The 15876-nt window shown below is 36.4% G+C and overlaps 1 protein-coding gene across 8 annotated transcripts in view; it reads right to left on the bottom strand.

Annotated features, from left to right (window-relative positions):
* Positions 1–15876, bottom strand: part of AKAP6 (A-kinase anchoring protein 6) — a 294626-nt gene that overhangs the window by 206218 nt on the left and 72532 nt on the right. For 7 of the 8 annotated variants that reach the window (XM_064424001.1, XM_064424002.1, XM_064423994.1 and 4 more), the window contains one exon: positions 2673–3030. In XM_064424001.1, the coding sequence (XP_064280071.1) occupies positions 2673–2987 (315 nt within the window). In that variant the 5' untranslated portion in view covers positions 2988–3030. Of the gene's footprint in view, positions 1–2672; positions 3031–5034; positions 5352–15876 lie in introns of those variants that run through there. The other variant, XM_064423999.1, reaches the window with a different exon arrangement.

Genomic DNA, 15876 nt, shown 5'->3' on the forward strand with positions numbered 1-15876 from the left:
CACTTTTACAGTATTTGCAATTGGTAACAGATACACTGAAAGTGTTAGAGCAATGTAGAAGTATCATAGAACAGCTTGAGTTAAGAGTGATGCCAGATGAATGACTAAAATAGGGCACTCTGGAATCTGAAGAGTTACAGTTCATCCAACTATCTTCCTGAAGCACTCATGTGAAGCTGAGCTTTCCAGGAAATTTCTCAAGGGACAATATAAGAAAAACCTCCCACTCATGCTATGTGGCTAGTTCTGAGAAAGGGCATTGCAAAAGTGAGACAAACAAGTATCTTCAAAGGATCAGTGATGGCTAGTAAAGCCCTAAGTCATGTAGCATGAAAAGAGACTAGCAGCAAACACCAAAGTCTCTAGAGAACAAGCCACAATAAAGAAGCATTGCTCTTGATTACAGAAAGAGCAGAAGCACAGACAGATTTTCAACTGAGATACTGAGAATTTTCACAAGAGACAGAGAGATGATCTGTGTGCTGAGAAATTTTTCCAAGGAACAATGCAAAGAGTCTGCTGTGGCCTGGATCTCCAAACCAGTCTTATCACCACAAGCCAACTGACAGCCAGAGGAAAGAAATCAACTCTAAGCATCCAAAACAAATAGAAAGATTCATGAAAATGGAATCAGACATCTCCTGGCTGAGGAAAACAAATTATGAGAAAATGAAAAATTGTTTGTCTTACTGATACATTTGCATTTTCAAAATTATATTCAGAAAACTTTGTTATAGACTTTTATCCAGCATCTGTATAATTCTTTTTTTTCATTATGATTTGGACAAAGGAGCAGAAAGAAGATTTCTTAAATTTTCAGAGGAAAACAATGACTGTGCTTGGAGGAGATACTTGTGGAATGAGATAAAAGAAAAAAGTTTGATAATGGACAGAAGTAAAATCCTACATGTAAAATTTCATGGATAAGAGAGAGATGAAAAAAACATATTGTGGGAAAGGAGATTGGGCGTTGCAGTGAATTACAAGTTGAACTTGAGTCAACCATCTCCTGCTGTTATGGAAAGCAAGAAAATACTAAATTGGTATGTATTGTTTGAGAGATATGTGAAACACTTATCCAGTCTATTCAGCAATGTCAGCTTCACACTGAGCCCACTGTCAAGCCTGGGCACAACAGTTCCAGAAGGACGCACATCACTGGGAAGTAGCCCCTCAGGAATATTATCAAAGGACACAAGAAAAACAATATCTGTATGAAGATGTAGTTGGGTTTTTTTTGTTTCATTTGGGTTTTTTGTTTTGTCTTTTGCTTAGTTTTTGTTATACAGTAGAGAAACTATTCAAAATGTATCTAAAGTCTATAAAAAACAATTTCACAATGCTTGTTTCTACAGTCACACTTCTTTTTGTCTTTATACAGTTTTACAGGTCAGCCAGTTACAGAAGTTCTGTATTCCTAATGTGTTTGTTAAAATTTTGCTTCATTTGTTTACATAGCTAAAACCCTTAGGTCAGTATTTTATGAACTCCCATTGACTCTTGTGACTTTATAAATAAACTCTAAAAAGAAGAAAAACCATGAGGAATGCTATTCATTCACTGACTTCCACTTATAAATAAAATGTATTAGTGGACTCATGAGGGTGAGCTGTACATACAGAACATTCTCATTTCATAAGCAGGCACAAATCAGTTCTGCTTGTGCTCTGAACCAGCCCAAAGCTGTATGCACACACCACCCACAAGCTCTGCAGAGCTCCAGTTTCAGCTCAGTGCTGCGCTAATACAGCCACAAGCAATTCCAGATCAGAACTAGCACCAAGCCCAGCAAGACTTCTCATGTCTGCCTGCAGAAATCTTTTCACAGTATTTGCTAAAAACTTACTGGACATTGTGGATTTAGTCCTTTCTTCTTGTAAAAAGCTGGCAATGTCCATCCTAATTTTTTTAGAAAAATGGTGGGACCATTAATAAACCAAGATCAGCTCTCTATTTGGTTAGGACTGACTACAGCACAATCACTCTGGTTAGTGCTAGTGTACAGTGTTGTATTTTAAGACAGCTTACAGCTACAGTCCTAAAATAAACACAAATAAAATACCATTGCACTGAGTGTGAAGGAAGACTGTGTTCACATAAACAGGCTTCAGAATGCAACTCTGCAGACAGCTCACTCTAAAGAGATAACATTTGTACTATTTTTGGAGATTGCCACCTTCAAAAGCATGCTTCATCTGCTGCAGCAAACCAGGCCATGCAAATGAACATACACTTATGGTCTCAGGCACTAATTATTTGAATTTTGCCTTGAATTTCAAATGAGTGCCCCCATTTACTGGAATGTTAGGAATTTTATTGGAATTTTATTTGGGAGTTTTAGAAACAAAAGCTCATTAAAATCAGCGGGAATATTTCTGGGCATTTGTGAGATATCCAATCATGTTACTGATAATGTTTTATTGCTTGCTTTTGAAGTATGAACATGTTCATGAATATGGTTATGACTTCTGAATTAAGTGATGAGCAAATAACATTGCAAAAAATCTGATAATTGAGTGGCTTCTATTATCTCCCTTAAAAGGATTTATTCACTTTTTAACACAGGCTGTCAGACATGCTCCAGCAGTTAGGAAAAGCCCTTTTGTTGATTTTACTAACAGCAGAGTTGAATGAGACACCTTCACTGAGAAGCCAGTGCTATAAAATCATACCTTGAGCTGTACCAGATGCACATCCACGTGCTTGCTGTCCGAGTCCTGCTGCACGGAGTAGGTCAGGTCCCGGACCCTTTCAGACGTCATCCGAAGCCAGGTCTCAATTTCTGGCAAGTGGAGAACAATCTTCCAGTCAGCCCCGGTGTGCAGAGGAGGGGGCTTTTCATACTGCTGCCCAGAGTCAAGGTCCTTCATGACATCCCGTTCCCCTTCTTGTTCCACTGTAGGAGTCATGTTAATGAGCATGGGAGAGGCATCAGATGGCATCGGATCCAGTTCTTGTGTCCTCATGGGAGAAAGTGCTACATCCATGGCTAACGTGTCAAAGCCTAAACCATACTTCTTTCAAAAAGAGCTGCAAAGATAGAAAGAAAACACACCGCTGTTTTGAGAGCAAATTCAGCAAAAATAAATCCTCAAAGGAGTAAATGATAATGTCTGAGATGTATTGCACATCTAAATAAATTCTTCACCCTAAAAATCTATATTGAAGTTCAAGACCAAATAGATGTTTTTCAAAATAACTTTGTTGTTTTGATCATGATGCTTGTACGCGAAAAGTAACGAATTTCTCTCATTGTAATTTCTCATCTAATTTCCAATTACTTTGGAAATGAGAGTTTTCATTAATGAAAAATATGTTCTGATTTTTTACAACTGCAACATAAATAAATGAATGCTGACAAAGTCAGTAGAACTTTACTGAACTCCACAAGTTAATACAAGACTGGTATTCGTAAACTATATTGGAACATATTCCTGGGCCTGAAATTTAAGACTAAACACAGAACATTTCAAGATTTAAATAAAATTTCCCTACTATCCACTTGACTGTTGACCATGTACAACAAAAAATTTGCACACCAACTTGAAGCAATTATTGAGAACACTTGGGTGATTTATTGATTTTCCTTTTGAACTTTAAATTCTAATAGTTTTGTTAGATTAAGAACTGTTGCAATAAGCAACAACTATAACAAAACACAGATATAATAATCCCAAGGTCAAAACATGTACCTAAAATTAAAACATCATTTTACAAAGTGGCTTTATTAAAGCCCAAATGCTGCATCACCAATACACACTTATGAGATCCACTAGACAAAGTAAGTAAAACATTTTACTTTGTACCTCTTTCTCTGTATGTTCTAGTTACTTGTGTACTACCCATGAAGAAGGCTGCCATAAACCCTATGCTTTAAAAAAAAACAACAAAAACCACAAAAACAAACAAAAAAATAACGCCAAACAACTTAACTTACTTAACATAAAATCTAGAAGACTGTAGAAAAAACAGACTTTTCAATGTTAAATCAACACTGTGAACTACTGAGTTATATTCCCAAATATTTCATGTAGAGTCTCAGCATTCAGAGACTACTCCTGCAGACACTGAGAGTACCAAAGAAGTATCCAGTCTCAATTTCACTCGTTATAGTCAGGAAGGACAAAAAATTATATTTTGTGTTTATTTAATTTTATTTTCTATCTTGTCACCACTTCGTAAATCAGTGTTTGCACAACTATCACGCTCACAAATCAATACATTAAAGTTATACTAAATATTAACACAAAATATAAATTTGGCACTTCGCTACAAAATTTTCTATCAGTGCAATCAAGCAAAGGAAATGAAAGAAGGATCCAAATATTCTCAGTGCCTGATGTACAAATTCCAACTTTTAGCTCAAATTTTGAAAAAAAATATGAATTAAATTGTGTTAAATAAAAAGTTTTATAGCAAACCTAGGTGAAACTAACATTTCAGGATGCTGAGTATTTTCTAGTTAATCTGTTTACATTACCTATTTTTCAGCTTAAACTTTGTTGCCATAAGTACTCAACATAAATTGTTAGAAAACAATCAGTGTAATCACATTTTTGTCTGAGACATTGCTGATCACAGTTCATTCAGTTCTAAAGCATAGAATTCACCTAACAGCTGAAGCTATCTCAATATTTTAAACATATTCTTCACATTATTTCCTCCTGAAAGTGAAATTTTGCTGAGACACAGGTGGTCCTTATTTCTGCATGTTTACCGATAAACACGCCTACCAGAGAAACAGCTGGGAATCACTAAATGATACCAGAGCACAGGAAGAGCAGGGCTTGCTTCCTAGTTTTTTCACAAAAAAAGAAAGGAAAAAAGAAAACACAAACAAAAAAAACCCCTGGCACTCTCGCAGAGTTTTTCAGTATGACTCAGCTCTAGAGAGGACATTAAAGCAATTAGCAAACAGAAATGAAAACATGCTCCTGCAGAAGCAAACAAAAGCTGGTCCGTGCTGCATGCAGAGCGCACTTCTCGCTTTCATGCACTGAGTGGGCAATTAGCAACCATTAGGAACCTGCTGACCTGCGTGTTGTTACGATGTGCTTCACTCTCTAAGAGTGGCTCTCCAGCATTACAGCTAATGCCTCCTTAATCCTAGCAGCTCTTACAGTCAAGTCCTTTGCATTCTTTCCTTTCTGCCAGATCACAAGTTGCAACACTTCAAAATTAAGAATATGTGGAGAAATTTTGAAATAAATAATTCTTTACATCTTCTTAAAAAAAAAAAAAATCTACGAAAGTAATAAAATACACTGTGGATACTAATTAGCAAGGTCTGTGGAAGCTTTAAAAAGCTCACAAACGCTTGAAAGGAGAAACTTGCAGCCAGAAATGACTGAATCCAAACACTAGGACACAGATTTCTTTAAACTGATTCTTGGCAGAATAAAAAGGCATCATCATCCAACTGTGTTGCGAGAAAGGACAACTGAAGGGCTCTCCCGGAGCACCGGAGCGAAGGAGGGCGGCTCCGCCGCGCCCCTGCGGCCGCGGAGGGAGGAACGGAGAGCCGCGCGTCCCGGCCCCGCAGCCGCCCCGCCCCGCCCCGGAGAGCGACGGAAAACGGGAAAGCACCCCCGCAGAGGTGTGTTTGCAACATTCCAGTGCTGGAGTACAAATAGCAAACAAGGCCCAGCAGCAGCAGCCAGTCTCATGGACATATCTGTTTCACGCAATTCAGGAGTTATAGAACTTCGAAAGGCTCTTGATCAGAAGTAGGTTCTGCTAGAATAAAGGGTTAGGAATGGATGATCGAGTTAATATTTTGGGGTCATATATTGATATTTTAAGTGACTGATTTGAATGCTAGTCTTAAATTTGGTTATATTTCTGGAGTGTTTTGTTTTTCCAGATTTTGTGACAGGTGCAAATAGTGAATTGTAAACCACAATAAGTGTTAGAACACATATCAAAACTGAATAAATTTTTTTTTTTTTTTTTTTTTTTTTTTTTTTTTTTTTTTTTTTTTTTTTGTTAAATAGAACTCAAAAGCTATGCTCAGTCTCATTTCCTGCATCAAAGAATCCTGGTAGTATCAATGGCAGCTTTAGGTGGGCAAGCCATGCTAAATCACATTCCTGCTTTTTTCTAAGCCAAACCTCTGTACCCAGAAGAGTTATACAAACCAGCTGATTTTAAATTTGCAGGTGAACAGATGAAAATGCAATGTCAAATGTCCTTATCAATAAAATGGTTCAATCTTGCAACACATGCAGGGCATGACCTTACTTTCATCATGACAATCAGATTGAAAGTTATGATACCATTATTTCTAAAAATACTTCTCCAATTATTTATTTCTGCCACTTCAAAAGCTACTGTTTCAATCTGCTGAAGGGCACATTTAAGAACTATATAACACAGCCACCACAGCTTGTATTCCTTCTGGCGGGAGAAAAAAAAAATAGAAAAATTGAGCATATTTTTTTGCCTTGTGTTAATTCTTTATATACAGTTTTACATTGTCATGGATCCTTGTATAAAAGGTGAGAGATCCTGTGTAAGCCCATGCACACATATGCTTTCTATCTTCATCTTCAGTAAGTGCATTACGCCGAGCAGATGGCTGATTACCTTCCACTAATCACACAGACAACCTCACTTTCCCCTGCTTTTCAGCTCAGTCAGATGCTAACACTCTTACACAAAACATAGAATGTCTGTGTCAACCATAATACAGTTTATCAATCACCACAAGCCTTGGAAGGCTCTCGCGCTCATTCTGCTCCCCCGTTGTTCACATTTCCCTTGTTTATAAATTGCAGGCCACATTCACTCTGCCAGCATCAGATCACCCACCTTTTCCTCCAACAGCAGTTAGCTGCTGTCAAACAAAGCATCATTAAGCATTTTAAGCCATAGAGTAGTCCAGTCATTGATCAGTGGTGCAGACACTGGGTCGAATGAATGTTAATGAGCTCTAATTTCCCTTACTGTCACATATTGTTAAAATCAGCCGCAGTCACTATACAGCCACCTGTCTGTCACATAAATAATTTATTTCAATCTCAAAAATGCCACAAAAAACCCAGAGAAACTCCATCACTAAATAATTTTGTCTGCTTGCTGACTTTGAAATCTAATGATGTAAATTTTAACATCAGATTTAATGAGCTCATTGGTGCTGTATTTTCTTGAATAGATACAGTGATAACAAATGTCTCACTCAGACAAGTTATATTATAATGTCTTTTCCATTTCAATAGTCTCAGGAATTCTCTGCCAAGTTATAAGGCTCATTATACTTCTTCTTGAAAATGTAATTAACTGTATCAACTACAAAGATAAATTATTTCAGTGTGCAAAAAAACTGAAGTATATCATTTCAGTTACATATAGAGCAAATGAAATTTAATATCACAGTAAGCCTATCCATGCTACATTGATCTTGTTGCTGATCTCCTATATGATTTAAGAAGGAAAACTATTTCAAAAACTTTGAAATAAGTGAATTCTAATGAACCCAGTTTATGTTTTTCTCTTCATATCATTCCTCACGAATGTGTTTCAGAAATACCTCCTTTGCAATTGTCCTATGATTATATTTAAAATTCTGAACAAATTGGGCAATTTCTCATTTAGGACTGCTTGGCCTCCTATTTCATGTGTGAGACTCTTAGAAAGTATATCTGATGGGGAACAGGATGATGCCTCGATTCCTTCAGTATGTAGACCAAAGAGGCTTGCACAGTAAGTCTAGTATTAAACATGAACACTAACATGAATCATGATTACAATTTTTCATGTGACTGATTTAAAGTCCATTAAAAAGTCTGCCCCCAAGGCTCTAATGGCAGCAAAGCCAGACCATCAATTTTTAACTGAGGAAATCCAACCATGGACGTTCAAGTTCCTGATTATGTGAATAAATCACAATTTAACACACAGCAATGACCCAACATAATCTTTGTTATTTACATTTTCTTTTTCTAATATGAGGTGAAGGAAAATGTGGAACTTAAAGGCAAGTGTTCAGCTAGAAATTGGAAATTATTGTGGCGAATCAGGGAAAGCGGAAATTCTACTGGAGGATTTAGCAAAGGATCTGTGTGAATGTGATAGCCTAGCAGGAGAGACTGTGAAACAAACCAACAGTCCATAAGGTCTAGGCATTATACAATCAGACAGTCTCCAAGAAGCCACGGGTAAAACAGGCAAATTGCTGGTTGTGGTGTGCATGACCTTCCATTTGGAACTTCTTTGGTTCTTAGGATATCAGATGGCAAAGAAAGGTTCTGCAGATCCTTTCACATGATGTTTATGTCATGAAAACTTGTAGAAACTCTAGCAGAATGAGGCAACACCATCTTTTTAGAGGAAGACCCCCCCCACTGGTTTTGGAAAGCATACTACTGGTGTTTTCCAACAAAATGCTTTTGACAAGATTGAATGCCAAAGTCTAAATGAGTCTAAATAGCCACGGTATAAGAAGGCAGGTACTTGAATAGACAAATAATGAAAACAGTAAACAGCGGAACGAAAAGCAAATGCAGATCACAAGCAGGGTTTCACAGATACCTCTGCTAAGCGCTATGCTTCTCAATAAGTGGATTAATGATCTGAAAAATGGGTGAAAAATCAAGTGGAAAAGGTTTGTAGGAGGTATTGAAATACTTGGGATAAATATAAACTCTGAGTAAATGAAAGATGTCACAAAGCAAAAAAAAAAAGTGCAATAACATAAGATTAAACTTAATATAGACAAATATTGTTATGTATATAAAAAAAAAATCGAACCACAAAAAAAGGTGAAGTTTTGCCTGAAACAGTGCATTAAAATTCATCTGCTCCTAGCTCATATAATTTTATGTTCTCACTTACAAAAAAGCAGGGAGGCTAGCTGGAAATGATCCCATTAGACACCTGCCATGAGGTACATCAGAAAAAAATTCTACGCTACAACATATACAGACATTGAAAACAATTGTGTAGTGCCAGACTCAGACAGAGAAGTGTGTTCAGAGAGTCAAGCATATTGTGATGAGCAGTTTTGTTTCCTGGTCCTTTCTAACTCAGGTTTGCCCTGCAGTGAGTAACAGTGTCTGGGAGATGATGTGCTACAGAGATTAGCATTAAAATGGACAAAGACAAATTAGCTGCTTCATATTAACTCATCATTACTTCAACATCCTTTATTACCTAACTGCTCTACACCATCTTAGGCTTTTGTTGTCCTAATTTTCATTCCAGAAAGTCAGGAGTACATAGTGGCAACTTTTATACACTGATTTTTCAGCACACAAATGAGTGGGGTTTTGTTGTTTTTTTTTTTAATTTGTGCATTTGGGCAGGTTATTTTTGCTTTCCTGGGTAAAGCCATTTTTGTCATTCTAGTGGCTAAGAGTGAGCAAAACATTTGTAAACATAAAACAATTTTTTCCTTCAGCTACAACAGTCAGATGGTGAAGGATTCATAATAACTATTCTAGCAAGAAGATGGTGTCTTGTTCCAAAATTTTTCTCCAAAGAGATAGTGTGAAACATCTTTTAAATTGAAAGATAGCAAAATCAAGATTAGGCTGGGCTGAATATTAATCTGTATTTTAAATGTTCTTTCAGTATATACAGAGGCAGTGAGATATAAGTGAGAACATACTGAGCTGTTTCTCCTATCACAGCAGAATGAAAGAAACTGGTGCAACTCTCAGCTCACAGTTAGGGCAAACAAAAATAATGTTTCACTTCAATTTCACAGTCTAGTTTCACTGCAAATAAATGCTAATCACTTAGGAGAAATCTTAACATTTTTTCTGGGAAAATTTTCCAGGGGCTAAATGAGCTTATTCCTTTTAATTATAGAAGCTGATTATAAGAAATTAATTACATGTATCAAGGAGCAATATGACCTCATAATAGAGCAGATAAGAACTTTCTCACATGTATTGTACAAAATATGTCAGTCACAGCCAACACTCACTGCCTTGCAAGTCTTACATCTTTCTCAAGCAGAAAGACCACCATTTCAGCTTCTTCCTTAAATATGTTACAGGTACTGCAATACTGTTCTGTCAATCAGTACAAAGGTCAAAAAACAAACCAACAACAATCTACCTGCAGAATTCTTCAGGGCACAACATAATTATGACAGAACCAACAGTGCAACTTGAGGCATTTAAATTGCCCCAGCCACATTTAACTATAAATAATTTAGCTGTTCAGTATAATATTTTCTCAGGTCTTCTTTAGTAGTATGCCAAGGCAATTGCTTTTTTTATCAATTTGGGGGTTCACAGAAATAGACTAAGTTCTTTGGACCAGAAGCTGGTTTTTTTGTACTGAGTCAAGTTCCTGAAAAGTTCTGCTATATTGTTTTGGTAGTGTCTCATGTCAGTAACACACTATCAAATATGTGCATGCCATTGTTTTAGACATTCAGCTATCACAGTAACAGTGCAGTGTAAAATGGTTTCTTTATTTTGGGGATTAATTTTTAATATACATTAAAATACTTGGTGTACTACTAGGATGACCCATGGCTTCAGTAACTATTCTGCAAATTCTTTCCTCCTCAATCATGAAGTGGATAAAATCCTGGCACTTTATGTTGATTTACTGGTCAGCTAAAAATAGATCTCCAGTCCTGTTGTGTAATCAGTCAATTAACAACAACACACAAAATTAAAGCACGAATGTTTTTACCCTTTTAATTAATTCTCATATATTACTGCTTTCTTTTGCCATAAACTTGATCAGGTACACCAAAATTAGGTTAAATTAGAAGAGGAATAAAAATTTTTGATGGTTCTGAAAATTCATGGCACAAAATTATTTCTTCAAAACCTTAACTAAGTGAAATATGTTAACATAAGTTAACAATCCCCAAACTGCAAACTACTGTGAGTAAAAATTTTGGTTTAAAGATGAACTATACCTTCAATTAAAATTTTTAAGAAGGATAGAACTCTTTACTTCCTAAAGGCAAGCACAGGAGGGAAAAGTCAGTATTATTCAGGATAATCTTGTATAAAACTATAAGGTTGTTTTCATTGTTAGCACACAGTGTCTTGTTATCATGGGAAGCATCTGCCTCCATTCTAAGGCTTTACATGGTGGACTAGATGATATTATAACTGTACTTAAGAAATTACACAAGAACTCTAGAAAATATGGCTGGAATGAGGGAAAGGGAAAGGAAGGGGAAGGATATAGATTTAAAGGATATAAATTTAAAGTCACTATAGGGAACAAGGACTCTGAATAGGAATTCTACTTACTCTGGGTAACTTTTTTATTTCTTCCTGCCTTCCTTAATGATTTTGACTCTTATTCCATGATAACAGGACAAAGAGACACCCAAATACAGAAACTTCTTTGTAAGACCAAACAGATAAGATGGTGAAGAAGTCACCTTACAGTACTAAAAACCATCTCAATGACCTTACACAATGGGTCCTGACCAAACTGCACTATAAGAACAGGCATCATTGAACCTGACCACCTGCATAGTAGGTTGCAGCTTGATATTCATAGTCATCTGTGGGTTGACATGGAAGAGAAAAGTGTCAGGCCATAGCTACAGAAGCTGCTAATATGTGAGAACAAGCAGGTTTGGATATTTCTGATTCAGATCCTTGAATCCCTGTAACTTGGAAAGCATTGCCTTTGTTTTCTGCCTCATTATGACTGGGCTACACAATGTCCTTCTGCACAATGAGAACGTGCAGAATGATTTGTTCATTTTGTTTTATTATTTTTTTCTCCTGATATAAAAATACACATAGCGTCATGTTCTGAGACTTCTCTGAATGCTTTCAAGCACAGAAGATTCTCCTAGCAATGTAAGTGGGGATTTATATTAAATTTTCCAGGACCAGAAATAATTATACTAGGAAAATAGGATCTTATGATACCACTTTCTTCATGAGAGTAGCTCGAGAATGACAGATCTTACCCCATCTGCTGCCACCAGCAGGTGATGTTTGCACCTGCACATTTTATGAGTAAAAGAGCTGCAACCTCCCCCTTCTCCACATATATAAGGTGTGCACTTTTAGTCAATCTGTACAACTCACATCATTTTCTTATTATTTTCAGAATTATACTGAACAAGTTAATAATATGAATCAATTAACAGAAATGCCATAAAGCAGTCCACAGGAGGTCCATTAATTTGCTCTGCAAATTACATTTTAGATCAAGCACCTAAAAAACCAATAGGATCTAAACACTTACTGAAAAACTGAAATAATTGTATGAACTGGTGTTTTTGTTTGGTTACATTTCAAGTCAGTATATATGTATCTAGAATTACTGCTATTTCCAGTTCAGCAATTTTTCCATCCTAGTACAAATTATGTGCAAAGTGCATGAAAAAGGAAGACTGTAAATGGGCAGAATGGAGAAATAGTCACTTATCTAGAAGTAATAGCAATTGTTCCCATCTATTATTTACAGGTTTTTCCTATATTTTCTTGTTGTTTGACCTTCAAATTTTGTACATTAATAATTTGTCCATTATGATGGAATAACACCTACTTCAAAAAATACATTTATGTCACTTTTTTGAACATACGGTTACAAGCCAATCATATGTCTTCAATTTATGGGGTATTTTTTTAATTATAATTTTTGCTCAGGAAAAGCAAGTTAAATAGGCAAAATTTGTTCAGACACCTGTGTAAACATACAGCTGTGAACTGTAATGCATGCAGGATATTTTATTCTCCCAGAAAAAAAATGTTATTATGGAAAAATGCTAAAAAGTAGAAAAATTATGCACAGTCATTTTAGAACTGTATGCATGGTACATGCAGATGTATGGTAATGATTGCAATATCAGATGCAATTTCAATAATAATTTTTTAAGCATGAAATGATTGAATTTATAAAAACTTGTGTCATTCTCTATGTGCTTTCCTAACTTAAATAGGAAATTCTGTATTGAAAACACTGTGCATCTGGTTATTGTCTATGTAGCTTTTACTCTGGAAATTGGGATTGAAATTCCATGAGACTTCCTCCCACCAGATGTCACTACTTTTTAGGTTTGAAATGTTCACAAAACTGTTTCTTCTATGACACTTATTTGTTCCTGAACTAAACCAAGGAATTTGGAGGTCCATAAAAAGCTTGAAAACCCACTAAGAAGTTCAAAGCATGTTAAACTGTTTTCTCAGTGCTGTTCTGAAATAGTTCTTGTAGAGTTTCAATTTAGTTACTTGCTGTTGCCAACCTGTGGTGCACTAAACCATGCAGCTGTGATTACTACAGTAACACAACAAACACAGGTTTTCAGCATAAGTTAAAACACTGACTTTTTGCCTGAAAACTCAAGTTGTTGTTCTGAGAGATGGAAAAACAAACATGATTTTATGTAACCTACAGCTACCTGAAATTTCACAATAATCACTTGGGAATGCTCAGGCCTAAATTCCAACAACTACATTAAGAGAAGTTTACAAAAAGTAGAATTAAACTGGAAAAATTGAGCAAGCTTCACTCAAAACACCTCATAAAGTTCTGTTTAAGGTGTTTTCTTTCACAGCGGATGCCAGTTCCTAAAGGTAGCAGGAATTACAGATCTTGCTTTAAAATACCTGCAGCCATTTGTGAATGGAGGAGGAACTACTCCATCACTTTTTCTTTCCAAATACAAAGTGGTTTTATCCAGGCATGACACTTCATATTTAGCAAATGTGGTTTATTTTTGTGTGGCAAGTATTCAAGTATTCAGTAAATTGTTCAGTTGCAAAGAAAATAGAGGCAAAACATTATTCTGCTTGCTTGTTCTTCATATGGAACTGGAGGAAAACCTTCAGAGAATTCTGAATTGCACAGCATGTGAGACTATTCTTATTAGGACAAGATAAAAGACACATTTATCTCTTTTCAGCTTTGTAAACCCCAGTCATGGATAGGTCTTTGGGAACCTGATTTACCAGGTAGAAAATGCAGTCCAAGTCCAAATTTAATTCAGAAAAATGTGTTTTGTCAAAATTTTTTAACGACACAATCTCTGCTCTGTTTAACCATCTGTTAAATTTACATGTGTTATTCTACTTTTGTGATATACACACATGTGATTGCCAACTTCAAGTAAGTTCTGAACAACCATAGAGCAAATGAAATGGCAAAAACTCTCAGAATTAATGTCCTTATCTTTTCTTCTGCTGAAATATCCACTTTCTTCAAAATTAACAGTACAGAGGTGCACTTTCACTTATTCAAAGACATATAGTTTATAACTTATTACATCAGTACCTATTTCTATACCTCTTTCATGCCAGTGGGTCATTTCAGTGCATTGCAGGTATAGTAAAAGTCTGTAGCAACAGACCTAGACAAAACCAAAGCAGTAAAGAGAATGAGGTTATTAAAAACCATTGCATTTGCACATTTCAGTCATCCCATCATTTCACCAGTCCATGGAGAGTGGAATTTCTTTGGATCTTTTTAATCTTTTTTTTCTCCTGGACATTTACACTTCTGAGAAATAGAGACATGAATTCAAAGAAATAGCAATAGGATTCAAAAACACCCCAGAACTATATTTCAACAAGTTAGTGCAAGATCCCACCTAAATATAAATTATAAAAGATATGCATGTATGGACATTATAATACGAAAATGTAATGGTCAAAATTAGTGATTAAAACACACCTAACATTTAGCACGGATTGGAACACATTTTTTGCACTAAAACATGTCTCCTACATTGTCTCTTTCCTTATTAAACCTGTCAGACTACTTTTGTACAATCTGTGAAAAATTTGTGTCTATTCTATTCCTCTGCTCTGCTGAGACCCCACCTGCAGGGCTGCATCAGCTCTGGGGTCACAGCACAGGAAGGACATGGAGTGACTCCAGAGGAGGCCACAAGATGATCAGAGGGATGGAGAACCCCTCCTGAAGGAAAGGCTGGGAGAATTGGGGTTGTTCAGCCAGGAGAAGAGGAGGCATCAGCGTGACCTAATTGCAGCCTTCCAGTACCTGAGGGGAGCTGCACAATGGAGAGGGACTTTTTACAAGGCAGTGTAGTGATACAAAAGGGAATGGCTTCAAAGTGAAAGGAAACAGGTTAAGCTAGATACTAGGAAGAAATCCTTTACTGTGAGGGGGTGAGGCACTGGAACAGGTCACCCAGAGAAGCTGTGGATGCCCCATCCCTGGAAGCATTCCAGGGAGTGTTGGGTGGGCTCTGAGCAACCTGATCTAGTAGAAGGTGGCCCTGTCCATGGGCTGGAACTAGATAACCTATAGCTGTCCCTTCTAACTCGGGATATTCTAGATTCTATGATTAATTTAACTGTATTTTGATAAAAATGGCTTCAAGTTGGTAATTTCAGGTTTAGGACTATGTTCCCTTCAAGCAGAAAAAACCAACACATCAAACATTGGTTAGCTGCTTGAGCAAAGAAGTAGTAAGGAAACTAACAGCAAAAATAAGTTTAAAAAAAACCCAAACAAAACAAAACAGTGGTCTAGCTCATAAAGAAAAGATTGTGATGAGCTTTATTCTAGAGCTTAGTGACTGAATTGATGGACTGGGATATTCCAGCTGTCAGAAAGTTATCAGGAGAAAAAGTGGAAAATGCTAGAAATGTCTGTATTCCCAGCAGCTGTGGAATTAAATGTATTACAGAGCCAGCTACAAATGATAACATTTTTTTTTCTAGAAAGATCTTGAAATCTGCAAAGAGCTAAGAGGGAGGGAGGGAGGGATGAACAGTTTCCTGGGAAGATAATTTCCTCTGCAGTTGCCAACAGAGTTAAGATGACATGGATATTTTCTGCATCACTCTTCTAATTGGTAACTACACCCCTTCAATGTTTTAAACAGAAACAGATGCTTCTGTCTTAAAGTTGTTTTGCAAAGCAAAAGGGAAACAGAACCATGGATGAGTGGATCTGTTGGTCTTTTATGTC

This window comes from Passer domesticus, chromosome 6, assembly GCF_036417665.1.
Source record: "Passer domesticus isolate bPasDom1 chromosome 6, bPasDom1.hap1, whole genome shotgun sequence".
In the NCBI taxonomy this organism is placed as follows: Eukaryota; Metazoa; Chordata; class Aves; order Passeriformes; family Passeridae; genus Passer; species Passer domesticus.